This window comes from Moschus berezovskii, chromosome 12 (genome assembly GCF_049115385.1).
Source record: "Moschus berezovskii isolate FMDL1 chromosome 12, NW_MosBer_1.0, whole genome shotgun sequence".
In the NCBI taxonomy this organism is placed as follows: Eukaryota; Metazoa; Chordata; class Mammalia; order Artiodactyla; family Moschidae; genus Moschus; species Moschus berezovskii.
The window spans coordinates 88,025,282-88,052,302 of record NC_142471.1 but is presented as its reverse complement, the minus strand read 5'-3'; the positions used below and the strand labels follow the sequence as shown (position 1 = coordinate 88,052,302).

The 27,021-nt window shown below is 41.9% G+C and overlaps 1 protein-coding gene across 10 annotated transcripts in view; it reads right to left on the bottom strand.

The window, feature by feature from the left end:
- Positions 1-21,291, bottom strand: part of PLEKHA1 (pleckstrin homology domain containing A1) — a 53,943-nt gene extending 32,652 nt beyond the window's left edge. For 2 of the 10 annotated variants that reach the window (XM_055424482.2, XM_055424486.2), the window contains exons 1-2: positions 20,970-21,290; positions 3,204-3,364 (exon numbers count right to left, since the gene is read on the bottom strand). In XM_055424482.2, coding sequence (XP_055280457.2) covers positions 3,204-3,344 — 141 coding nt within the window. In that variant the 5' untranslated portion in view covers positions 3,345-3,364; positions 20,970-21,290. Of the gene's footprint in view, positions 1-3,203; positions 3,365-20,290; positions 20,515-20,969 lie in introns of all 10 variants that reach the window. The other 8 variants (XM_055424483.2, XM_055424477.2, XM_055424478.2 and 5 more) reach the window with 7 other exon arrangements.
- Between the last annotated feature and the right edge of the window lie 5,730 nt (positions 21,292-27,021).

The following is a 27,021-nucleotide window of genomic DNA, read 5'->3' as shown; positions in this document are numbered from 1 at the left end:
ACTGAATAAAAAGATTTAAAATTCTGCACTCCATTCAAAAAAACTAATGGGCTAATTACACCACATAAATATGGCTTTAAAAAGAGTTCATGCGAAAAAGACACGAGTTGACTCACTGGAAAAGACTCTGATGCTGGGAGGGATTGGGGGCAGGAGGAGACGGGGACAACAGAGAATGAGATGGTTGGATGGCATCACCAACTCGATGCACATGAGTTTGAGTGAACTTTGGGAGTTGGTGATGGACAGGGAGGCCTGGCATGAGGTCACAAAGAGTCGAACACGACTGAGCGACTGAACTGAACTGAACTACACACTTTAAGATATACCCTCCCTGCTACAGCCAAAGCCAACCATTTTCCAGGTACGCCACAGGGTTCCTTATTTGGATTTCCTGCCCCATGCTATTGAGTGAGCACCGAATACTCTTGGCCAGATTTCTCCCCATCTTGGCCAAAATCATACTCTTTCTTCCAAGTCAATTTCAAATGTTACTACCACTTCTGAGAGGACTTTCACTCCCTCTGCTAGCTACAATCACAACTTTCCTCTGATATCCAAGTTTATGGTTCACTCGTTGTAATACACATATTCTGTTTTGTTCTTTTCCTTTAGTTCTGTGTAAGTGGGAAGTAGTGACAAAAGGAAAAATTCTGAGAAGAAGAATCTATTATAGAAAGATAGAGAAACAATCAAGCGATTGTAAATAACATTCAGGAGAAACTGTACAAGAGTCAACCAGATCTTATGAAAGAGACAAATCAAGGGAAGCTCATAGGTAGAACTGAGCGATGGCTTGTGTGGGGAGGAAAATCAGAAACTGAAATCTAGTAAACTGTAATCAGAAGGAGTCAAGAGGGGCCAATTACTCCCCACCTTGGAAACGTGGAGTGGGATTGTGCTACAGATTAAGAGATGGGCAATAAAAAGGAAGAACTGGATTCATGTTTTTTAAAAAAAGGTAAACATGACCTTTTGATTTCTGCTGACTTGCTCCTTCTCCCAATGACTCTGGTCAAGTAAATAAAGGTATTAATCACGTAGCTGCATAGACAGGTTACTATCACCCAAGAAAGTTGGTCATACTCAGAGATAAGGGAGTAAAACAGGGTATCGATAAGTTCAATAAGGACAAAGGTAGAGAAGACACAGTTCCTAGCAAAAAGAGCCTCATACAAGGTCAGCAATCAAATAATGTAAACTGAATTAAAATACAAATAATCCTCCAAAATTTGAAAGGCTGCATGTGGATACAGGACCAAATGTATAGAGAATCAGAGGGTAAAAGTAGATCAATAAATAGAAGATACAAAGAACTAGATTTTGGCATGCAAAAACAATAATTAAAGCTGTCTCAAATATAATAAATACTTTTTAGTAATGTGTAGTTCAAACAACATAGTGAACATCAGGGATAAATGGGTCTCTTGCATTAAGGAGGAGACTGAATTAATACTAAGGATTAAGATACCTTACAACTCAAAAAAAGTAGTTTGAAGTTTATCATTTCTTTTAATTATCAGTAGAAGTTGTCAGCAATATCTGGTATAGTAAATGATAAATTGATAAACTTCAAACCCAAGATATATGACATTATATTTTCTAAAATAATGGCTGAAGATCAACTTCCAGTTACAGTGTGCGAGCTTGCGTACATTATAAACCTCTAGAGGCCTTGATTATCACCTTATTACCTTTCATATAAGAGAATTTTTTAAAAAACCTATTACTAACACGCTCCAATTCACCATCTCTCCTTGGTCTGTCCCCATTAGAAGAGATGATGAGGGGATGTTTGCTTCCGGACTGGACTGCTTTTCACAAAGCCCTGCTGGGATTACTCAGAACCCTGTGGCCTTCAAGGGTACTATCAACTGACTACTTTTTCAATTATCGAGTATTTATCCTATTCTCTTTTGTCTTTGATTTTTTTTCTACTGAAGTGCAGTTGATCTACAATGCTGTGTTAATTTCTGCTGCATATATGTATATACGTGCAAAAAATGAACATATTTTCTGCATGAATGAAGAAAATGAATTCATTTTCATATTCATTTTTGTATTCTTTTCCATTATGATTTATCCGAAAATATTAAATATTGTCTCCCACAACTCAAATTCTATATGAACAAATATAAATGTATTAGCAATATACATTTTGCCTAATCTAAAATTAATATTGAAGAGAAAAGAATACCACACCCGTTGTTAGGGGCTCTGGTTCCTACTCTGTGAAACAGAAAAGAACCTCCTACCAGTCCCCGATATCCTCACCTTTTCATTCCTCACCTGTACAGGTCATCCCTGAGACCAGATCAGATTACCAGTTTGCCTGGGACTCATCTCTTGCTTTGCACATACTTCCTTGCAATATACATCTAAATTTGAATTAAAAGTTTCACGGGTAAAGAAAATTTAAAACTACTCAACAGATGATCTCCAGGCCAAGGCCTCTCACAGATCTTAAAAATGGGATTCTAATTTTTAATATTTGACATCTGCCCCCAATAATTTGAAAGGTAACAAAAAAAATCAAATTCACAAATGGCTGTCACTCTGACACTGGACTTCCCTGGTGGCTCAGATGGTAAAGCGTCTGTCTGCAATGTGGGAGACCCGGGTTCGATCCCTGGGTCGGGAAGATCCCCTAGAGAAGGAAATGGCAACCCACTCCAGTACTGTTGCCTGGACAATCCCATGGACAGAGGAGCCTGGTAGGCTGCAGTCCATGGGGTCGCTACGAGTCGGACATGACTGAGCAACTTCACTTCAAGTCTGACACTAAAAGATGAAAGGACTATACAAGTGCAAGAGTGTCAACTTGGTTAAGCAGCTTATTTACCAGAAGATAGTAGTTTCTATCTTAGAGACAGTATCTTAAATCTAAATAACCCAAAAACTTTCTACCAGAGTTAGAGTTGTTTCTCCCAGGGAAGGAAAAAGACAAATACATGCTTAAATTTTTATCAAACAAACCAAGCTTCATCTTCTGAACTTTAACACAGTAGGATTTGGGGGAACAGGGAAAGGAGAATAGTAGAGTCGGACACGACTGAGTGACTGAACTGAATTGAAAAATAAATTTAAACATATGTTGTTTAGGAAGACAAATCCTAACACCTGCATAGTATATCAAATGCTTTAATAATTAATAATTAAGATTCATATGCTTTTGAAGAGGGAACCTTTTGGATTTTACAAACCTGTGGATTATCCATGTACCATACAAAACTATCTTCTCTGGTATCCAGTATGAAGTACCTCCGAAGAAATTTCCCACTGTTTTCATTTTCTTCAATGTCTAGAAAACCACAAATGCGATTCTGACGATCCACATAAGGCATTTCTGAGCTTGAACATTACACTGTAAAAAACAAAATTAGCCGTAAGTACTTCTCAGTGGACTTCAAGCACAAAATATGCTATGGTACAGTTTATTCAACAAAAAGCCTACTTTCCAACATTAGTTGGGAGCTGATTATTGTGAATACATAAAAGCAAGGGCAAAAATCACTTGCAATTAAGTTTATTGTGAGTGGTTACTATATGCAACTGTACACTGATGGGGACAAAGGAGAGCTATTCATCTCAGCTGAATAATTTACTTAGTTTTTTCCCCATGAGTAGGCACCATCATCCCCTCTTCATGTTAATAGATAAGAAATTTAACACTGAGTAGGGGAAGTGACTTTCCAAAATTAGTGAACTAGTAGGTAATGAAACAAAACATGAACCAAGATTCCTGGACTCTAGAGCTTATATCTTAACCTTTCCATCTAAAACCCTTAGAATTATTAAACCAAAATGAATCAAAATAAAGTAAGCTAACATGATAAAAAGAGAGATAAGCAGGTATTCTATGCTTAGTCACTCAGTCATGTCTGACTTTTTGCAACATGGACTGCAGCCCACCAGGCTCCTTTGTCCATGGGGATTCTCCAGGCAAGAATACTGGAGTGGGTTGCCACGCCCTCCTCCAGGGGTTCTTCCCAACCCAGGGATCAAATACAGGTCTGCCACATTGCAGGTGGATTCTTTACTGACTGAGTCACCAGTGAAGCAGGTATTATGTGCCTCCTAACAGAAGACACAAACATCAGCAATGAAGGGCATATAACAACAACAACAACGTTTTATCTCAATCTGATCAAGTCTCTAGGTTTCTGTAAGGTCAATTCATAATTCATAGGAAATAAAGAACACAAAGGAACATATCAAATTGCACCACAGTTACTCAATCAGCAAAAGTGGGAAACATTAGGACCAAAAGTCCATTTTTTCAGCAAATAAATTATTATAGGAAAAAGAAGAGAGAATTTACAGATGCAAAGAAACTTCAGAGGCATATCATATTTTGATTCTGAAGGACTGAAATTTTTGTTGGGTTGATTAAAGTTAAAAACCATGGCTTGGGAAAAAGGCAATGTTTCCATCCATTTTTCTCTAGAACTATAGATATGTGATTCCCTCCTGATGTGATGCAAATCTCTAGACTGTTCTTACTCTGGTCCTTCTAGAGCCAGTGTCAACATCTTGTGACAGACTGAATTATTTATGTAACTAGTTCTTCATTAAACTCATGGCGAAAATTCAGTTAGAATATGCCCTGATACACTGCCTATCTAAATCACTTATCTGTATGCAGCTACAGGAATGGTGAAACACACCAAAATGTTTTAAACAAAACTATCCATTAAGTTTATATACATGTGTTATCATATCTCTGACACTTGGAGATAATTTTTTAATGAACTTATCGAAAATTTTTAAAAACTTCTAAAATGTAACCAAAACTTGAAAAATCAATACACTATTACTAACATATATTAACAGGTAAAAACGATCAATTTGTGTGGTATACTGCCATGAAAAAAGACACAGGCCAAAGGAACAGAATTACGAGTCCAGAGACAAACCCATACATCTGTGGCTGATTTTCAATAAGGGTGCCAATATCATTCAATGGGAAAGAACAGCCTCTTTAACAAACAGCACTGGGACAACTGGCTATTCATATGAAACTGTTATATTTTTTACTCTCTCAGTCATGTCAGACTCTGTAACTCCTCCTCTGTTTCCAGACAAGAATACTGGAGTGCCTTGCCATGCCCTCCTCCAGGGGATCTTCCCAACCCAAGAACTGAAGCCAGGTCTCCTGCATTGCAGGCAGATTCTTTACCACCTGAGCCACCAGGGAAGCCCTATTCATATGCTTTAGAATTAAACTGGACCCCTATCTTATAGGGCTTCCCTGAGAGCTCAGTTGGTAAAGAATCTGCCTGCAGATGGGGGACACATGTCCACCCATGGATGATTGATGTCAATGTATGGCAAAAACCACCACAATATTGTAAAGTAATTAGCCTCTAATTTAAATAAATTAATTAATCAAAAAAGAAAAAAGAATCTGCCTGCAATGCAGGAAACCCCAGTTCGATTTCTGGGTTGGGAAGATCTGCTGGAAAAGGGATAGGCTACCTACTCCAGTATTCTTGGCCTTCCCTTGTGGCTCATCTGGTAAAGAATCCTCCTGCAATGAGGGAGACTTGGGTTTGATCCCTGGGTTGGGAAGATCCCATGGAGAAGGTAAAGGTTACCCACTTCAGTATTCTGGCCTGGAGAATTCCACGAACTGTATAGTCCATAGGGTCACAGAGAGTCAGACATGCCTGAGCAACTTTCACTTTCACATCTTACACCATATACAAAAAATAGCTCAAAATGAATTAATCAAAATATAACAGCTAAAACTATAAAACTTTAGGAAAACAAGAAAATCCGTGACCTTGGATTTGGCAATGACCTCTTATATATGACACTGAAAGCACAAGCAACAAAAGAAAAAATTAGACAAACTGGACTTCATAAAAACTAAAAATTTTTTTGCATCAAAGGACATCAGGAAAATGAAACAAAACCCTATAGAATGGGAGGAAATATTTGAAGTCACAGTCTTATATCCAGAATATACAAAAAAAAACCCTCTTAAACTCAACAAAAATACAAATCCAGTTTAAAAATGGACAAAGGACTTAAAAAGACATTTCTCTCAAAGAAGAGAAGCAAATGGCCAACCAGAACACAAAAAGATGCTCGATATTATTTGTCACTAGGGAAATGTAAATCAAAAGCACAATGAGCTACCACTTCACACCCACTAGAATGGATATAATTAAGAGAGGAAAATAATAAGTATCAGCAAGGAAGTAGAGAAATTGGAACCCTCCTACATTGCTGGTGGGAATGTAAATGGCACAACAGCTGCATAACACAGTCTGGTGATTCTTCAAAAGTTAAACACAGAAGTCCCATATGACTCAGCATCTCCTCTCCCAGGTATATATCCAAAAGAATTAAAACACTTATACATGAACTGAACTGAACATGAACTTAGGCTTATACTCAAACACTTAAACGGGAACATTCACAGCAGTACTAATGACAAGAGCCAAAAAGTGTAAACAACCCATGTCCATCAACACGTATAATGCACACAATGGAATATTATCCAGACACAGAAAGGAATGAGCTATCAATACTTTCAGTCAAATTCCAAGATATTATAAAAACTGATGAAGTGGTTCTATTCTGTAAGTTGAAATGCAAAGACCTAGAAAAACTAAATCTATTTTCCAAAGAACAGACTTGAACTACTTGATTTCAAGACTAACCATAGAGCTACAGCAATAGATAGTGTAGGATTGCTGAAGAGATAGCAATAAATACAGGGAACAGAATAGCATCCAGAAACAGACTCATATATATACTGTCAACAGATTTTCAACAGATGTCAATGCAAACATCTTCAACAAATGATGGTGGAACAGTTAGTGAGTCATGTGGAAAAAAATTAACTTGAAGTGGATTGGAAACCTAATATACAATTAAAATTCTAATACATTTATATATACACATATATAAAATATATACCGATATATATTTTATGAATATATGGGATTCCCAGGTGGCTCAGTGGTAAAGAATCCACCTGTTAATGCAGGAAATTCAGAAGATGTGGGCTGGATCCCTGAGTTGGGCAGATCCCCTGGAGGAGGAAACGGTAACCCACTCCAGTATCCTTGCCGGGAAAATCCCAAGGACAGGAGAGGGCTACAGTCTGTGGGGTCACACAGACTCGGACACGACTGAGCACACACACACATACATGAATATATACATATACGAATGAAAGTCCTCATGACCTTAGGGTTAGATAAAGATTTCTTAGGTAAGACACGAAGAGCCAAAACCATAGAAATGGTTAATATAATGGACTTAATCAAAATTAAAAACTGCTCTTTGAAAGACACCAGTAAGAAGTCAAATGATGAGCTGCAGAACATGAGAAAATATTCAGTACACATCTATCTATCACATAACACATATCCAAAAATAGGCAAGGAACTATTACAATAAGACAAACAAAAGAATTAGAAAATAGGCAAAAAAAATCTGGACAAGTCAACAAAGAAGATACAATGGTTTTTAAAAAATAATAAAAAGAAAAAAGACAAACAAATAATAAAGAAGCATATAAAGATGCTCATCATCATTAGTCAAGAAGATGTTACAAATAAAACCTGTGAGATACCACTGCACACCTACTAAAATGGCTAAGACAAAAACAAAGAAAACCCTGGCAATACCTAATGCTGGCCAGAATGTGAAGCAAATGAACACTGTCTCATATCGCTGATGGAAATGAAAAATGGCAAAGCAACTTGAGAAGACACTTTGGGAGTTTCTTAGAAAGTTATACCTACCCTTAACAATATGACCCAACAATCCCACTCCTAGGTATTTATCCAAGGGAATTGCAATCTTAGGTTTACACAAAGTGAAGTGAAAGTCGCTCAGCAGTGTCCAGCTCTTTGAGACCCCATGGACTATACAGTCCATGGGATTCCCAGGCCAGAATACTTGAGTGGGTAGCCTTTTCCTTCTCCAGGGGATCTTCCCGACCCAGGGATGGAACCCAGGTCTCCTGCACTGCAGGCAGATTCTTTACCAGCTGAGCCACAAGCGAAGCCCATCTATATGCAAATGTTTAAAACAACATTATTCATAATTGGCAAAAAGTAGAAACAATCCAAATGTTCTTTAACTGGTAAATGAAGAAATGTGTTACATCCAATACAGTGGAATACTACCTAGCAAAATAAAGGAACAAAGAAAGTAGAGATACATACAACATGTGTAAATACCAGATGCATTTTGCTAAGTGAGAGAAGTCAGACCAAAAGGCTACAGGGACAGAGAACAGATCAGTGAGAGTGGCTGACTTCAAAGGGTAATTTATGGAGTGACGAAACTGTTCTGATCTTGACTGTGATAGGATACACAACCATGCATTTATCAAAAATAGTAGGCTCACATACCACAAAGAGTGAGCTATACTGCATACAAAGTAAAGGAAAAAAAAACCTACAGTGATATAAAGCAGACAACAGCTGCTAGGGCTTGTGATAGGCCTGACTACAAAAGAACACCAGAGAAAAAATGTTTTGGCAACATAGCTGTTGCATATCTAGACTGTAGTACAGCTTAAACAATTACATGCATCCATCAAAACTTACAGAACTGTACACTAAAAGGGGCAAAATTCACTGTATGTAAAATTATACCTCAATAATGGTGATGTGCTTTTAAAACATATACACTCACCCAGAATGGCTAAAATTAAAACACTGACACCACCAAATATCGTCAAAGGTGTGGTGCATCCAGAATTTATGTATTGATGATGGGAATGTAAAATAGTACAAGCACTGTGGGAAAAGTTCTGGCAATAAAACCAAACATACACCTAACCCAGCCACTCTATTCCTAACTATTTACTCGAAAAATGAAAATATATTCATGCAAAGAGTAATTCATAAATATTCATAGCCGCTTTATTCATAATACCTCCAAATCAGAAACAACAAAAATGTCCATCAAAAGGTGAATAGATTTTGAAAAATAGTGTATTTATAGTACGGAATAGCACTCTGCAATATAGAGGAACTAGTAATGCATGCAACAATATGGTCAAAACTCATCAACTGTTAACTTTAAAAGTTTAGTGTATGTGATTTAACTCCAAAATTTTTTTAAATCCAGAACAAAAAATTCACTGATACATATGACTAAAAATAATTTTTTAAAAAATATTTTGTGTGGCAAATCCTGACAGTAAGTCAAAACCAGTAGAAAATACTTGCACCCTACATGACAAAAGGCTAATCTCCCTAAAATTTAGCTTGCAAAAAATGTCACGGGAAATATATCAAAACTGCAATAGAAAAATCAGTTAAGACATAAACAGATATTCCACAGGGAAAACATAAAAATGACCCTTAAATACATGAAGAGATGCTCAACTTCACTCATAATAACAAAATCCCAAAATAACATACAGAGATATAGCAGACATTGCTACTGACATCACAAAAAAAGGTAACAGACTTCGTGTGCCTCCTTATGGAATTCATATTATTTATCATTTATGGGGGGAAAAGTGTAAAAATACCCGAATCAAGATCTAACTACCAATTTACAGGAAATAGAGAAGACAGAGAAAAGAACATGTTCAACTATATCAGAGATTCAAACAGAAAAAATTCAAACTGTTGATGTTTCTCAGGACAAACAACATGGTTTTTTTTCTTCAGAAATAAATTCCAAAGGAGTAGCGGGAAAGAAACTGGAGGAAGAACCTATAAATTTAAAGACCTGAAAAGACATAATCACAACATGTGGACCTTATTTAAATCTTGTTAATAACAACAACAACATTGGTTTATCTAAGGAAACTGGATATTTGAATACTGCCTCAAGATATTAAGGAAATAGCTAAATTTTTTTCCAGTGCAATGACATTGTGGTTATATCACTAAGAAAATGGATCCTTATCATCTAGAGATATTTCTTCACACAATGTGTTACCTGAATAATTTGGAAGGAGGGATGGATGAAGGAGGGATGGCCCAGGTTGGTATCTGTTGAGGCTAAATGCTGGGTACTGTAGTTATACCATTCTGTCTACTTCTGTGGATATTCACAGCCATTCATTACAAAAAGAAAAATTCCCCCCAAAATCTATACTGCACAGAGATACGATTTCTCATCTATGAGACTGGCAAAAATTCAAGTTTGACAATATGCTATACTAGTAAGGCTCTGAGAAAACTGGAACTCTCTTAAATTGCTGGTGAGAATGCAGAATGCTACAGCCCTACTGAGGTGAATGTGGCATCATTTAACAAAATCAAATGTGCATTTCTCCTATGAATGACAATCCTATTTGCTATTATAATTCTGAAACACTTTTATTTAAATGATAGTACTTCATGTACCTCAACAATAGGACAATGTAAACATATTGATGCTGCTGCTGCTGCTAAGTCACTTCAGTCGTGTCCGACTCTGTGTGACCCCATAGACGGAAGCCCACCAGGCTCCCCCGTCCCTGGGATTCTCCAGGCAAGAACACTGGAGTGGGTTGCCATTTCCTTCTCCAATGTGTGAAAGTGAAAAGTGAAAGTAAAGTCGCTCAGTCGTGTCCGACCCTTAGCGACCCCACGGACTGCAGCCTACCAGGCTGCTCCATCCACGGGATTTTCTAGGCAAGAGTACTGGAGTGGCTTGCCACTGCCTTGTCCGATATTGATGCTATTATATTTAAAATAAAATAAAACAATTTTTATTTGTTATTAGGAATCTGGATTTTCACAGTAAGAGAAAAAATATATAAATGCAACACAAAAGGAAAAATTCTACACAATGCATCTGAATAAGTATGATGGAAAGGTATGACAAACCTCAGTTCAGTTCAGTCCCTCAGTCGTGTCCAACTCTTTGTGACCCCATGGACCACAGCACACCAGGCCTCCCTGTCCATCACCAACTCCCAGAGTTTACTCAAACTCATGTCCGTTGACTTGGTGATGCCATCTGACCATCTCATCCTCTGTCGTCCCCTCCTCCTCCCACCTTCAATCTTTCCCAGCATCAGGGTCTTTTCAAATGAATCAGTTCTTCGCATGAGGTGGCCAAAGTACTGGACTTTCAGCTTCAGCATCAGTCCTTCCAATGAATATTCAGGACTGACTTCCTATAGGATTGACTGGTTGGATCTCCTTGCAGTCCAAGGGACTCTCAAGAGTCTTCTCCAATATCACAGTTCAAAATCATCAATTCTTCAGCGCTCAGCTTTCTTTATGGTCCAACTCACATCCATATATGACTACTGGAAAAACCATAGCTTTGACCAGACAGACCTTTGTTGGCAAAGTAATGTCTGCTTTTTAATATGCTGTCTAGGTTGGTCATAACTTCTCTTTCAAGGAGCAAGTGTCTTTTAATTTCATGGCTGCAGTCACCATCTGCAACGATTTTGGAGCCCAAAAAAATAAAGTCTGACACTGTTTTTACTCTTTCCCCATCTATTTGCCATGAAGTGATGGGACCGGATGCCATGATCTTAGTTTTCTGAACGCTGAGCTTTAAGCCAACTTTTTCACTCTCCTCTTTCACTTTCATCAAGAGGCTCTTTAGTTCTTCCTCACTTTCCACCATAAGTGTGGTGTCATCTACATATCTGAGGTTATTGATATTTCTCCCGGCAATCTTGACTCCAGTTTGTGCTTCATCCAGCCGGGCATTTCACATGATGTACTCTGAATATAAGTTAAATAAGCAGGGTGGCAATATACAGCCTTGACGTACTCCTTTCCCCCTATTTGGAACCAGTCTGTTGTTCCATGTCCAGTTCTAACTGTTGCTTCCTAACCTGCATACAGGTTTCTCAAGAGGCAGGTCAGGTGGTCTGGTATTCACATCTCTTTCAGAATTTTTCAGTTTGTTGTGATCCACAGTCAAAGGCTTTGGCATAATCAATGAAGCAGAAATAGATGTTTTCCTGGAACTTTCTTGCTTTTTCAATGATCCAGCAGATGTTGGCAATTTGATCTCTGGTTCCTCTGTCTTTTCTAAATCCAACTTGAACATCTGGACGTTCACAGTTCAAATACTATTGAAGCCTGGCTTAGAGAATTTTACGCATTACTTTACTAGTGTGTGAGATGAGTGCAATTGTGCAGTAGTTTGAGCATTCTTTGGCACTGCCTTTCTTTGGGATTGGAATGAAAACTGACCTTTTCCAGTCCTGTGGCCACTGCTGAGTTTTCCAAATTTGCTGGCATACTGAGTGCAGCACTTTCACAGCATCTTCTTTCAGGATTTGAAATAGCTCAACTGGAATTCCATCACCTCCACTAGCTTTGTTCGTAGTGATTCTTCCTAAGGCCCACTTGACTTCACATTCCAGGATGTCTGGCTCTAGGTGAGTGATCACACCATCGTGATTATCTGGGTCGTGAAGATCTTTTTTGTACAGTTCTTCTGTGTATTCTTGCCACCTCTTAATATCTTCTGCTTCTGTTAGGTCCCTACCATTTTTGTCCTTTATTGAGCCCATCTTTGCATGAAATGTTCCCTTGGTAGCTCTAATTTTCTTGAAGAGATCTCTAGTCTTTCCCATTCTATTGTTTTCCTCCATTTCTTTGCACTGATCACTGAGGAAGGCTTTCTTATCTCTCCTTGCTATTCTTTGGAACTCTGCATTCAGATAGGTGTATCTTTCTTTTTCTCCTTTGTTTTTATCTTCTTTTCACAGCTTTTTGTAAGGCCTCCTCAGACAACCATTTTGCCTTTTTGCATTTCTTTTTCTTGGGGGCAGTCTTGATACCTGTCTGCTGGACAATGTCATGAACCTCCGTTCTTCGGCACTCTATCAGATCTAGTCCCTTGAATCTATTTGTCACTTCCACTGTATAATTGTATGGGATTTGATTTAGGTCATACCTGAAGGGTCTAGTGGTTTTCCCTACTTTCTTCAATTTCAGTCTGAATTTGGCAATAAGGAGTTCATTATCTGAGCCACAGTCAGCTCCTATTCTTATTTTTGCTAACTGTATAGAGCTTCTCCATATTTGGCTTCAAAGAATATAATCAATCTGATTTCGGTGTTGACCATCTGGTGATGTCCATGTGTAGAGTCTTCTCTTGTATTGTTGGAAGAGGGTGTTTGCTATGACCAGTGAGTTCTCTTGGCAAAACTCTATTAGCCATTGCCCTGCTTCATTCTGTACTCCAAGGCCAAATTTGCCTGTTACTCCAGGTGTTTCTTGACTTCCTACTTTTGCATTCCAGTCCCCTATAATGAAAAGGACACCTTTTTGGGGGTGTTAGTTCTAGAAGGTCTTGGAGGTCTTCATAGAACTGTTCAAATTCAGCTTCTTCAGCATTACTGGTCGGGACATAGACTTGGATTACCATGATATTGAATGGCTTGCCTTGGAAATGAACAGAGATCATTCTGTTGTTTTTGAGATTGCATCCAAATACTACATTTTGGACTCTTTTGTTGACTATGATGGCTACTCCCTTTCTTCTAAGGGATTCTTGCCCACAGTAGTAGATATAATGGTCATCTGAGTTAAATTCACCCATTCCAGTCCATTTTAGTTTGCTGATTCCTAAAATGATCCCTGCCCATCAGAACAAGACCCAGTTTCCCCCTCAGTCAGTCTCTCCCATCAGGAAGCTTCCATAAGCCTCTATCCTTCTCCATCAGAGGGCAGACAGACTGAAAACCACAATCACAGAAAACTAACCAATCTGATCACATAGACCACAGCCCTGTCTAACTCAGTGAAACTATGACCCATGCTGTGGAGGGCCATCCAAGACAGACGGGTCACAGTGGAGAGTCCTGACACAACATGTCCACTGGAGAAGGGAATGGCAAACCACTTCAGTATTGTTGCCTTGAGAACCCATGAACAGTATGAAAAGGCAAAAAGATAGGACACTGAAAGATGAACTCCCCAGGTTGGTAGGTGCCCAATATGCTACTGGAGAAGAGTGGAGAAATAACTCCAGAAAGAATGAAAAGGGAGCCAAGGCGAAAACAACGCCCAGTTGTGGATGTGACGGGTGATGGAAGTAAAGTCTGATGCTGTAAAGGGCAATACTGCATAGGAACCTGAAATGTTAGGTCCACGAATCAAGGCAAATTGGAAGTGGTCAAAGAGGAGACAGCAAGAGTGAACACTGACATTTTAGGAATCAGCAAACTAAAATGGACTGGCATGACAAACCTAGACAGCATATTAAAAAGCAGAGACATCACTTTGCTGAGAAATGTCTGTATAGTCAAAGCTATGGTTGTCCCAGTAGTCATGTAAGGGTGTGAGAGTTGGGCCATAAAAAAGGCTGAGCACCGAAGAATCAATGCTTTCGAACTGTGGTGCTAGAGAAGACTCTTGAGGGTTCCTTGGAATGCAAGGAGATCAAACCAGCCCATCCTAAAGGAAATCAACCCTGAATATTCACTGGACGGGCTAATGCTGAATCGGAAGCTCCAATACTTTGGCCACCTGATGCAAAGAGCTGACTCAGTGTAAAAGACGCAAGGAGAACAGGGTGGCAGAGGATGAGATGGTTGGAGAGCATTACTGACCCCATGGACGTGAATTTGAGCAAATTTCAGGAGATAGTGGAGGCATCTCGCACTCAACAAACTGGGTACAGATATACCCCCTCGGCAATCTGTTCCCCTCTGTCCTTCCCATCTCAGTAAACAGTCACTCACTTCTTCCAGCTGCTCAGGCAAAATCTGGAGTCACAATGGATCAAGACTTCTCTCATTCCATGTCCAATCCATAAGCAAATCCTATTTGCTCCATCTTCTAAATACATCCAGAATCCCACCACTTCTCACCAAATGCATTGCTGCCATTCTGGCCCAAGCTACCATCACCTCTCAGCTGGATTATTCCAAGGGCTCCCCTGCCCATGTCACTCCATTCTCCATAAAGCTGTCAGTGATCTCATTAAAACACAGTCAAGTGTTTATTCGATATTTGCAAGTAAACATTCATTTGACTTAATCCTTATAACAACAATTTTACAGATGAGAAATCCAAAGAACAGAAGATTTTTTTGTTAACTTTTTATTTTGTATTGGGGTATAGCTGATTAACAATGATATGACAGTTTCAGGTGATCAGCAAAGGATCTCAGCCATACATATACATGTATTCATTCTCCCCAAAACTCCCCTCTCATGCAGGTTGCCAAGTAACATTGAGCAGAGTTCCATGAGCCTCTTAGTTCCATGACCAGGGATTGAACCCAGGCCCCCTACAGTGGAAGTGTGGAGTCCTAACCACTGGACCTCCAGGGAATTCCTTTCTCTAAGATCTCTTCCAAAGCACAGAAGGTTTTAAAAATAACTTGTCCAAGGTCACACGATTAAGAAATGGCAGAGCCAGGATCCAAACCAGAGGAATCTGGCTCTAAAGCCCATGCTCTTCAATACTGTATAATGTCACTCTGCTCAAAAAAACTCTGCAACTTCAGCTGCTTATTAGAATTACCTGATGCCTAGACTAGAGCATCCAGACCAACTAAATCAGAAACTCTGGCAATGGGATCCAAGCATCAGTACATTTTTAAAGCTCCCCCAATAATTCCCATATTCGGCCAGGGTTAAGAATCATTGTTTTAATTTGATCCCATCACATTCAAAGTAAAAACCAAAGCTCTTACAAAGACACACAGGCTTCACCTACCCCACTCAACCTGTACCAAACCCCCTTGACTGGCTACACATCTGGCCACTGGATGCCTACTACACTAGACAAGCTCCCCACTCAGAGCCTTTTCACTCAAATATCACTTTCTCAGTGAAGCATTCTTGACATCCTATCGAAAACTGAAAATGCTCCAAACTGTCCTAACACTGCCCATCTCCCTTCCCTGCTTCATTCTTCTTCTTAGTATTCATTGCTAACAGACAATATCATTTACTTATTTATCTATTTCTTGTCTGTTTCCCGACACTGGAAAGTAGGCTTCATGGCAGCACTATTTTTTTTTTCCTATTTACTATTGTTTCTCCAGTGCTTAAAATAGTGGCTGGAATATGGAAGGGACTAAGTAACAATTTGCCAAATGAAATATTAAGGAACCCATAATTATTGCATCAAATATTAACATTTAAGTTTCCAGACAGAAAGTTCCTTTTTCCTCATGTGATGAGAAATTGTTTATATTTAACTGATTTGCTTAGATGATGGAACAGATAAAACTGTATTATTAAAACCACCACAAAGTCTATCCTTCAGATTTACTTGTGCTCTTAGGAGTGGTTAGAGCATACAAACACTCATAAATTGACGCACACAGTTAAAAACACTTCATCAGTCAGGAACCATGAAGTGAATCAAAAATAAAAGCAAAACAAAAATCAGAAAGAGAGAAAGAAAAGAAAAATTAAGTTCTGCACAGTGAGACTTCATGAGGCCCATAGGACTTCAGTACTGTTTGCTGATTAGAAGCTGAGGGGAAGTAGTCTTGTCCCAAAACTGTTGACAAACACAAAGCCAAAGATACGGACATCAAGGATCAAACATCCATGAAGACTGGCACCAAAACCCGCCTGTCCCCCCACCCACACACACAACTCAGGGCTGTAGTACCCTAACCAATGCCTTACCATCATTCCACTCTATACAATCAATTGACAGAAGACAGGGGAAAAAAATGAAAAGTATTCCAAATGTTCAGGAAGAACACAGGGAAATGAAGATGCTGTCTACCCACAAACTGTGGAAGGGGGCCCCAAGAGAATCATTCACCAAGATGAGAAGTGCCCACGAGGAGAAGAGAGCGTCACCTCATTCTCCAGTTTGATGTCGGCTTATGAGGAAGACTGAGTGACTGTCCCGGGGCCTATGTGAGCAGGGGGACAGGGAGAATTGTTGAGAAATGGCAGGCAGCGCACAGAAAGGGAGCAGACTTAAGCAGCCTGCATGCTGCCATCTGACATCAAGAGGAAATAAGCTTCCAGTGAGTTAAGTGAAAATTACGGAAGGTAGCTGGACTTGAGCTGTCTTTCTGTTATCAAAAAATATGGATGGCAGAGTGAAACCCACCTCATCCCCAAACACTCATACGAATCAGCGGGCAGGCTGAGAGGACAGGAACAAGGAGGACGGAGTGTAGCTTGGTAAAGGTATACCCACAGCAAATTTCATATCCAGGGACTGCGCAATGGGGCGCTTCCCTGCAAGATCTCACCAAAATTTCCAGTTTGGAAGCCTACCAGTCAACATTAACAGCGTGCCACTGTTAATCAAGAGAGAACTTGATTAAGATGGTGAGAAACAGTTGTCTTTTCCCATTTTTCTTCTAACTAGTCCCTGTCCAAATAGACCGACAAAGTGGGAAAAGAGGTATCCAGGGAGCATGCAACAACCCCTTCCCACTGCAAGTGCTTTGGGAGAAGTGGCCAGATAGGGGGGCAAAGGAGAAGAGGGGCTTTCACAGACTGAAGGTCTAAACTGAAATGGGTTAGACTGGAGCTTCTAAAAGCTGTAAATGATAGAAAAGCTACCACTTGCCCATGGAGTCATGAGGTAGCAAGACGGAAGATCCAACAAAGCATGGCTGAAAGCAGTCAATGCCGAAACATACCATCGTCTTACGTCTGGTACTCAGCAAGCTCAGGCTGCTCAACGACCTGAGGACACGTGGAACAGCATCCCTGCCCTCACTAAGAGAGGAACACCTGCTGTGGGAATTCCCACGGGTGATTTACTGCACCCGGTAAGACACTACATTCAAAGTCCTCTGAGAGCACTTCCAATTCCATGTCTGTGACTCCTTTCTTCAAAAAGAGGTTAAACTTCTTGAATCCAGAATCCAGATTTCAATGGTTAAACTATTAAAGGCGAGGTTGCCCAACAGAGTAAAACCACAACATTTTGAACAATAAAACTCTCAGATTGATAAGTCTGATAAGAGTTTCATGAAGGAAAAAATATTTAAGACTCCAATATTTTTAAAAACTCTCATGACTTAAGTAGACTTAAGTGTTAAAAAAAAAATCTTAAATGAGTTTGATTTTCTTTTATATTCAACAGAAATTCCAGTTCAAAGAATGTTTACAATATAAAATCCTCAAAATACCATCTTCCTGAATCAAAGCAACTCAGCTAACTAATCAAAGGCTTACCAAAATAAACAGCAAACACATGTTTGCTTAAATATCTTCTAGGAATTACAAACTCACATGTTCTTTATCATACAGCAGCTACTAGGAAAAGAAATCACTCAGAGTTCAAATGGTTTGATGTCACTCATTAAGTACAACAAAGTCCTATGGCTATAGCAAATACGAACAATTTTTATTTTTATATTTGAAAAATCCTACACTTTTATGTTTCTAAAAATAATTAACCATTACAGACAAGAGTCTAAAGCCACAGAAAGTTTCTACTCTAAGAACTCTTTCCTGATACCAGTCAATAAATTTCCAAATGCTATGGACTCAGAAGTAAAGCTAAATTTTAGTATTTATCTCCTACCAAAGCCATTTTATTGTATTATTGTAGATCTAAATGTGAGGCGAATCATTTTGAAATTTTAAATCAAATTTTAATATTATCAAAAGTAAAATGCTCAAGCATGTAAAAAAGCAATATTTGTATATTACCTCAGTTCACAGCTTTGGCAGTTACTGCCACAGAACTTGGAATTTTCTAATAAAGGCAGAATGTAACTACTGTCACATCTGACTAATTACTACATTTTGTTCAGAAAACTATTTATCTCCCTTATTCTTAAATGACAGTTATTTAAACAAGAATAATTATTTAACATCAAGCAGTGCGTCAGTATGAAAGCCCAAGTTAAGTTACACTAATAAAGTACTTCACAGATTTTATTTACAAATATGTAAATCATTTTATTTACAAATTGTCATCAGCAAAAGTAACTGTCGGTTTGGCAGTAGGGCTGTAAAAACTTTCAGGCTTAAATAAAAGTCTTATTTTTTTAAGCTGCATTAAATGTTTTTTGAGAAAATGCCCTATAAAAAGATAAAATGTTTCCAACCTTTCCCAAGTACTCTTTCAAGGAGTCTTCAATATCACATCCTAAATATTAACAACCAACCTGTGAGTACTGCCCACAGTGACTTTTCAAAGAAAATAACTCAATGCTATTCTTTATGTCCTTAAACAATTCTAAAAAGGTCCTTCCGGCTTATGAGCTCATGGCAGTTTCCTAACAATTGTTTACTTATCCTGTTTCACTGTCTCTCCTAGTCTATGACAAACTCAAATTTACACACCAGTTCTTTCCTATTTTGCTATGTTGCTAAAACTTAGGAGAGGGGGAATACAAACCTGCTACTTCCCGCCTTTATCCAAAGCAACAATAAAATACTAATTAACAAGATAAAGTGAGGTAGAAAGCAGTCTCATACAAATCACATCTTCTCAATGTCACAAAAGTTATCCTCTGCTTACCACAAAGTCATGGCCATATCCTTTGATATGTGTATCCTCTTCAAGAAAAGCCTGTCAGTGAATACACTGTAGGGTTTACAGCTCTACAAAATTGACTATTAACTCAAATTCTGCTAAGTTTAAATATTCTTGTTTAAACCTACAAATATTCTAACATGTCATTTCCCCTGGGGAGATATGGCCAAATTAAGGAATATTTTAAACAAACTCTTTGGGGAAATATTTTTTGCCACAAACATGCTAATATGAAAATTTGAGTATGAAAAAAATAGGCTTTTTATTCAGAAAGAATCTTACTAGTTTTTTAAAAAAAACAATTCTTCAAAGTCTTTTGCGAAGAAAAAGTTCTATAAAATTATTTTTCAAGTTTTTGTCTGAATCATATAAAGGGTACCCAAATTTTACTGAGAAGTATTTCAAAGGCATTAAACTAACCCAGAAAGTTTGGAAGCCGAGTGCTTGGGGGAAATAAAGCCGACTGATCAGTAGTTCTAGGATAAAAGACAAAGGTATAAACCGCATAGTGCGCTATTGGTTCCAGTCATTAAGCACACAGGAAATAAGATTTTTCTAGTTGAAAAACTAATTCACAAACGGCAATGGCTTCGTTAAAGCAAAGAAAATCGTAACAAAACTGACAGCGATCAATCGTAAAATAAGAAAACGAGCATTATAAGACTAGAAGGTGAAATAGGAGGGGGAAAAATGGCACAAATTGCCTGCCTGTATCTTCTATAACTTCCTCTTAGATCTGCCCTCAAACGATCTAGTTTCATTGCTGAGGTGCCCAGAAGGGTCAGATGCTCTGCCGTGGGGCACAACACAACTAGCATTCTACCAAACGCCACTTTCATTATGACAACACTCTCCCCTCTGATGGTCTGTCCAGGACGGTGAATAGAAAGCATCCGAAAGAAACCACAAACCATTCAAGCAGGTCCCAAGCGGTGCGACTGGCAGCTGCTGGCCCCTTAAGCTTTCAAGACCTGGGTTCGCCTCCTCCGTCCTACCTGCGTGACCCTGGACGAGTCACTTCCAACTTTTTCCGCCCTATGGTCACTGCACCACGAAGGTGCGAGGGTAAAACACGAATACCGTAGGATGCCGGCGGGGGGACACTGGGCGGAGTCGACTTCTGACTCGGCGAGTCCTAAAGCGAAAGCGCAGGAAAAAGAATAGAAAACCGTGCCCAAAGCAGCTGAGCACCGCCCCGGGGGCGGGGGTGGGCACAGCCCCGCTCGACAGGCGTCGCCCGCCGGGAATCCCCACCACCACCCCAGACAGCTGGCCGGCCGGGCCGACCGGGAGGCGAGGGCGCGAGGTACTTTCGGACCGGGCCCCCGCAGAGCTCCTCGGCGACGGCCGCCCGGGGCGCTCCCCACACCCTCCTCGGCCGGACGCCGCCGAGGGCCGGGGCCAGAAAAACAATGAGGGCTCGGGAGCTGCGCGGGAAGAGACCCCCCGCCGCCCGGACCTCGCGCGCGCAGGTGAGCCCGGGCCCCCCGCGGCCTCGCCCAGGTGCAGCCGCGCCGGCCGGCCGGCCGACCCCGCCTGAGCGGGCGCCTCGGGGTCCGGGACCCCGCGCCGCCGCCGCCCCGCACTCACCGGCGCCCGCCGGCCCCTCAAGCCGCCCAGCTCGCTGCAGCAGGCGCCGCGCTCCGGGAGCCCGGCCCCGCTCACCCCTGCCCCGGCGCCGCTCCGCACACTCCTCACGCCGAACTTCCCGGGCGGCCCTCGGCCCCCGGAGCACCCGCGCCGCCACGGTCCTGGGGCGGGGTGGGGGATCCCACAGGCACCCACAGCTGCCGGGAGCGGCGCCCACGACGGCCCGCCCGCGCTCTGCGCACGCGTGCCCGCGCCGCCTCAGCCCCCCAGACGGCGGCCGAGATTCCGGAGCGGGCACTCCCAGCCGGCGGGGGGAGGACTACAAGTCCCAGCAGGCACCGCGCGGACCCCCGGAGGCGTGGCGGGCCGGGCTCTGGGCGTCTCCTGGGTTCCAAGGGGAGGGCCGCGCGCGGAGCTCTGGGCCCTCGCGCTGCGTTGCATCCTGGGATCCGTAGTTTTGGAGGAACGCTGGGCTTGGCTCGCGAGTGGAGCTCAGGGTTCTCTTATGTCACCGCCGAGAACTTCCAGGCACAGGGATCTTTAAAAATAGGCTTCATTCGCGGCAGACAATTTGTTTGGAAGCAAGCCCATAAATCAGTCTGGGAAGTGTAAAATTCGCAGGCTGCTGGGTGACCTGAGGGAAAAAATGCTTTACCAGCTCTCCGTGCCAGTTCTTTTTTTCTCCTAACAATTTCTCTCTTCCTAGAACTAGCTCCGCCTCCTACTTAGTAGGACAGGAGGCTTAGGGAAACTTAAAGGATGATTAGTCAAAATTCAGTTAGTCGATATTCAATTAATTGACGGGCTGGAACATAGATGTCCTACCATAAATATTTATTCGTAAACCTACCATGCCATGCCAAGTCGCTTGAGAGGCATTAGGCACACGCTTGAGGGTCGCCCTGCCCTCAGGGAGCCTGCGGTTAGTAGCTCGTCCTTTAACCGGTAGGATAAACACAGCTATTGTTTAGGAAATGGAGAAACCAAGCAAATTAAAGAGATAGTGGGGACGAGTTTCTCAGGAGTTGGGCCTGTGCTTGAGAGCCCACGTGCTACTGAAGCCCTCAGGCCTTAGAGCCCTTGCCCCACCACGAGAGAAGTCACTGAAATGAGAAGCCTGCACAGCGCAACTGGAGAGCAGTCCCGACTTGCCTCAGCTAGAGACAAGCCCGTCCAACAAGGAAGACCCAGCACAGCCAAAAGTAAACAAATAAAATTATATACTTGAGAAGAGAGCGATGGGGGAGACGGAGGGGTTCTTTGGAGAGGATGGTCAGGGAAAGCTCTCTGAAGGAAGTGAATTTTGAGCTGAAACCTGAGGGGGGGGAATCATTCAGACACGCAAAGAGCTGGCAAAGGATTACATGCCACGGCTTTCGCAGCACATGGCACCCATTAGGCTCTCGATAAATATTTGTTCCGTTTATGTCCTTCTTCCTTTCCTTCGCCTGCCCAGCCTTAGATCACATCCTTCCCCCATCAAAATCTTTAGCAACACCTTTCTGAACATCCTTCCTTATGTGAAGATGTCCAGAGACAAATCAAGCTGCTGGGACAAAAGGCACAAGGTACATGCGGACGAGCCTGGTGACACGGATGGAACCTTGACGACTTAACCCCTTCTTTCTTTGTGAACTGGGTCAAAAGTCTCAGCACTTGGCCTGGCCTCCTGACTCAATTCTGTTTATGAGGCAGAGAACCGGATTTGGAGTTTGCCTTCCTTAGGATCCTTGAGGAAGCTTCGGTATTATCTCATCTGAATCAGAGGTGGAGTTAAAAATAGCCCTAGACTTACCTGTGGACAGTCCCCTGTGTGACCTTAGACAAAGGGTGACACTCTACCCTTCTGATGCTCAGTGACCTCAACTGCTCACCTTCCAGAATGTGCTCAGAGTCCTCTAAGCTGACAGGAAACTGTTCTTTAGACTGCGTGGAATGCTCCCGCTCTGGCTCTTTCAGGCTGCTTGTCTTCAGCATTTCCAAGGTGACTGTTCTGTTATCGTTTGAAAAACCTTAGCTGGATTGCCTTGCTGACACCTGTCTTCCCAGGGCCGCATTTCCTCATCTGTACAATGGTTGAAAGGATTTGGCCTCATCGTAGTTTATAAACTGGCCAGAGCTATTTCCTTTTGTCCACACAGTGAGTTTTATTTTTAACTGAATGGGTGGCTAACATTTAAAAATAGGATGATTTCACCAGATGTCATTTGCCTGATCTCTCTGGACATTTGAGTTTGTTGTCCCTGGCTAGAGGGTCTAGAAGGGTCTCCAGCTCTAGAATTCTAGAAGATTCTAGACGGGACATATTTAAACTTAAGAAAAATATTCCTTTGTTTATCTGAAATTCAAACTTAACGTCTTGTGTTTGATCTGAAAATCCTAGCTCAGAGATCAGACCACTAAAGCAGAGAGCTCTCACTGCCTCCAGATGGGACCCAGAGCAAGTCTTTCTCCTGATGGTTATTCTCATTTGACGTCATTGACTGAGTGGTTTTAAATTGTTCCTTTGCTCGTTTTGGGTAACAAGCCCCAAAGGTGGTTTGATTCTGACAGTCACCTTTGCAGACAATGAGGAAAAACAGGGAGGTGGCTCAGATTGCCCAAAGACACACAGCAAAGTAAGCCCAGGGCTGCTCTGAGGCTGCAGTATAACCAGACCCTGCCAGCATCCTTCTGTGTGGAAGGCTCTGGATCAGCCAGTAGACACGACGGGCCCCTCTCCCCCCAAAAAAACCAGAAAAAAGAAAAAACAAGAAAACACTCTCTGCTTTTCCTCCAGTCTTTTTTTGGATGGAGAGGTTCATTACATAACAGTGCTTTCAGTGTTATTTAAAAAAAAAAAAAAAGTATGTGGAATATTCCCTTGTTGAAATTATAGTCTGGGAGCAAACCAAGAACATTCAGGACCCACAGACGGCACTGAGGAATGCTGGAATATTCCATGGATACTTGTCATCTGAAGAAAAGGGAGAGGAGGAGTCTGGATTCAAGAATCTGCAGTTTACCTTTAAAACGTCCTTGTCATCACCATCATCCTGCCTTGCAGGTGTAAAGCACTTGTTTCCAGCAAAATATTTATTGAGCCCCTCCTGTATGCTTACCTGCTGGGCTCTTGATCCTCCAATATAGACTTTAGCTCCTTTGACAATGCAAATTAAAACAGTGAAGAGAAGTCAGGAGAATAATGCAAAGTCGCACAAAGAGACCAAGTACTTGACTTTTCCTCCTTTCACAGACACTTTGTAGCTCTTTCCCTGCCCTATTTTTTTTTCTGCTTTATTTTTTTCTCCTTGGCAATGATCACATTCCCACACACTATATATTTTACTTATTTATCTTGTTTATTCTCTGTGTGTCACACTGGAATGTAACATTCACACCCACAGGGATTTTATCTGTTTTGTTTTGGTTTGTTTTTGGCCATGGGATGTGGCGTGGGGGATCTTAATTTCCTGACCAGGGATCAAACCCTTGCCCCCTGCAGTGGAAGTACAGAGTCCTAACCACTGCACTGCCATGGGATCCTCAGTGCCTAGAATAGGAATATCTGTTGAATGATGGATACCACCAGTTCTCTTCATGGACAGAGTCAGAATCAGTAGTTAACGTGAAGGAGCACCTCCAGAAGTAAACTTCTGTTTTTACTAAAAATCAGAACTAAGAGATACCAAAATGCAAATATGAATCACACAGTCTCTGAACCCAGAATTTATCCTTTCTAATCCCTTTTAGAAACTGGCTGGCAGAGAGTGAAAGACAGTTCTTTCCTATTTTTCGGTGTGAAAACGAACCCCACACCCTGGGAGGGGAGTTGTGGGGGTTGCTTTTGAGGTTGAGGAGTCAGAAGACTGGCCGGCCTGTGTACCTTGTCTCAGCTGCGCTGCAGGAAGGGTGATTCTCAGTCATCACCCTGGACGGAGCAGGGTGAGGTGACCTGCGCAAAATTCAGATAAGGTGATTGAGTCTCCTTCTGGAGCTAATTCTTGTGTCCTGGGGCTGGAATACGATCCTCCTTCAGGGAGGAGCTCTAAGGGACTGCCCATGCTGCTGCTGCTAAGTCATTAGTCGTGTCCGACTCCGTGTGACCCCATAGACGGAAACCCACCAGGCTCCCCTTTCCCTGGGATTCTCCAGGCAAGAACACTGGAGTGGGTTGCCATTTCCTTCTCCAATGTGTGAAAGTGGAAAGTGAAAAGTGAAAGCGAAGTCGCTCAGTCGTGTCCGACCCTTAGCGACCCCATGGACTGCAGTCTACCAGGCTCTTCCATCCATGGGATTTTCTAGGCAAGAGTACTGGAGTGGCTTTGACTGCCCATATGTCATACTTACTGAGGTTCAAGAACAGAATTTCCAAACAGGTCAGCAACCAACTTGAATTCCAGGCTCACAAAGGGAAGAAAATTGAGGGTTGGGGAGGATGACTGCCTCCAAGATGTTTGGAAAGCAGGACCACCTGCCCTGGGTGCACTTTGCTGCCTTAGGACAATCAGGCAACAAAGAAGGAACCTGGCATGTAATATTGCCTGTTGCCACAGGAGACCTAAGGGTCCCCAGCAACCCCTGTGATCTCTGGGGTCTGGTGAGGTTCCAGCCCCATCAGACACCCCAGTTAGGTCATGCATTAACTATCCTGACCACGTGTGACATGTCTGCAATTACAATAAGCCCCCAAATTGCAGAGCACACAACGCCTGCATCTTCCAAACATGTGGGCTATTGCTCCAACGTGACATGAAAACTTGCAAAGGAAGATGTTTTGGAGCCAAAGTGCTTGTCCAGGGTCATACCTTAGTAGCTAATTGCCACACTGAGGTGGGCAACATTCTAGAAAGTGAAGGCTCTTTCCAGACAAATTTGGGGGAGAATTTGGGAATGAGTCCCTCCTGGGCGGTGGAAATTCCTTCTCAGACTCCTGCCACTCACCTGTCAAAGGCTAGCTAAGCCCAGCTCAGGTCAGAGGCCAATGGTTTCTTTCATCCATGTTGCCTTTTGTCAGTAGAATGTTTCCATTCAACAAGAACGAATGCCTCAAGCATTCAGGAAAGCTGACGGGTGCCGTGCTGTGACCCCCAGGGGAAGAAAAGCAGATGTCACGGCTTCCACCAGCTGACCCTGTGGACACCAGGAAAGACAAGCAAAAGCCCTGGCCTCTGGAGTCCATCTGAGCTGACTAGCCATGACCTTGAGCTTGTTGCCTTATTTCTCTCAGCCTCAATATTTCCTCAACGCCTATCAAATGGAATCGCTAACAATTCCTACTTCACAGCCTCATCGTTTTAAGTCTTCAGTGGAATAACGCGTGTGAAGCTCTTAGCCAAGTGCCTGGCACATACTGCTGGCTGCATCAGTGTGATCTCGTTTGGCCCACTTCCTGAGCCTGTCTGAGTGAGGCGGATGGCACATTCGGAGCCTCTCACCTGGGCAGTGAGTATGTTCTAGAATTATTTCAATTGCTGTGGATTGCACATGTAGCTGTATGACTGAGATAGAAGTGGTCATTGTGGTCTAAGACCTTGGGGAATTCGATATGGCTGGGGAGCAGGGCCATGTGGATATGGTGCTGGGGAAGTAAAAAGGGCCTGATTTGGAAGGACCCGGGATGCCAGTCTCAGGGAATGTGATGGCTGATTTTATGCATCCACTTGACTGGGTTAAGGGATGCCCAGATAGCTGGTAAAACATTATTTCTGGGTGTGTCAATGAAGGTGTCTCTGGAAGAGACTAACCTTTGAATCAGTACACTGATTCAAGATCACCTTCCCCAACATGGGCACCATCCAGTCCATTTAAGGCCTGAATAGAACAAAAAGGCAGGGGTAGGGTAAATTCACTCTCTCTACTTGAGCTGAGACATCCCTCGTCTCCTGCCCTAAAATATTGGACCCCTGATTCTCAGGCCTTTGGACTCAGACTGAATTACACCACTGTTTCCTGGTTCTCCAGCTTGTAGACAGCAGATAATGGAACTTCTCTATAACCGTGCAAGACATTTCCTATAACAAATATCCTCCCATATCTATGTCTGTATATCTACCATCCATCCATCTCCTGT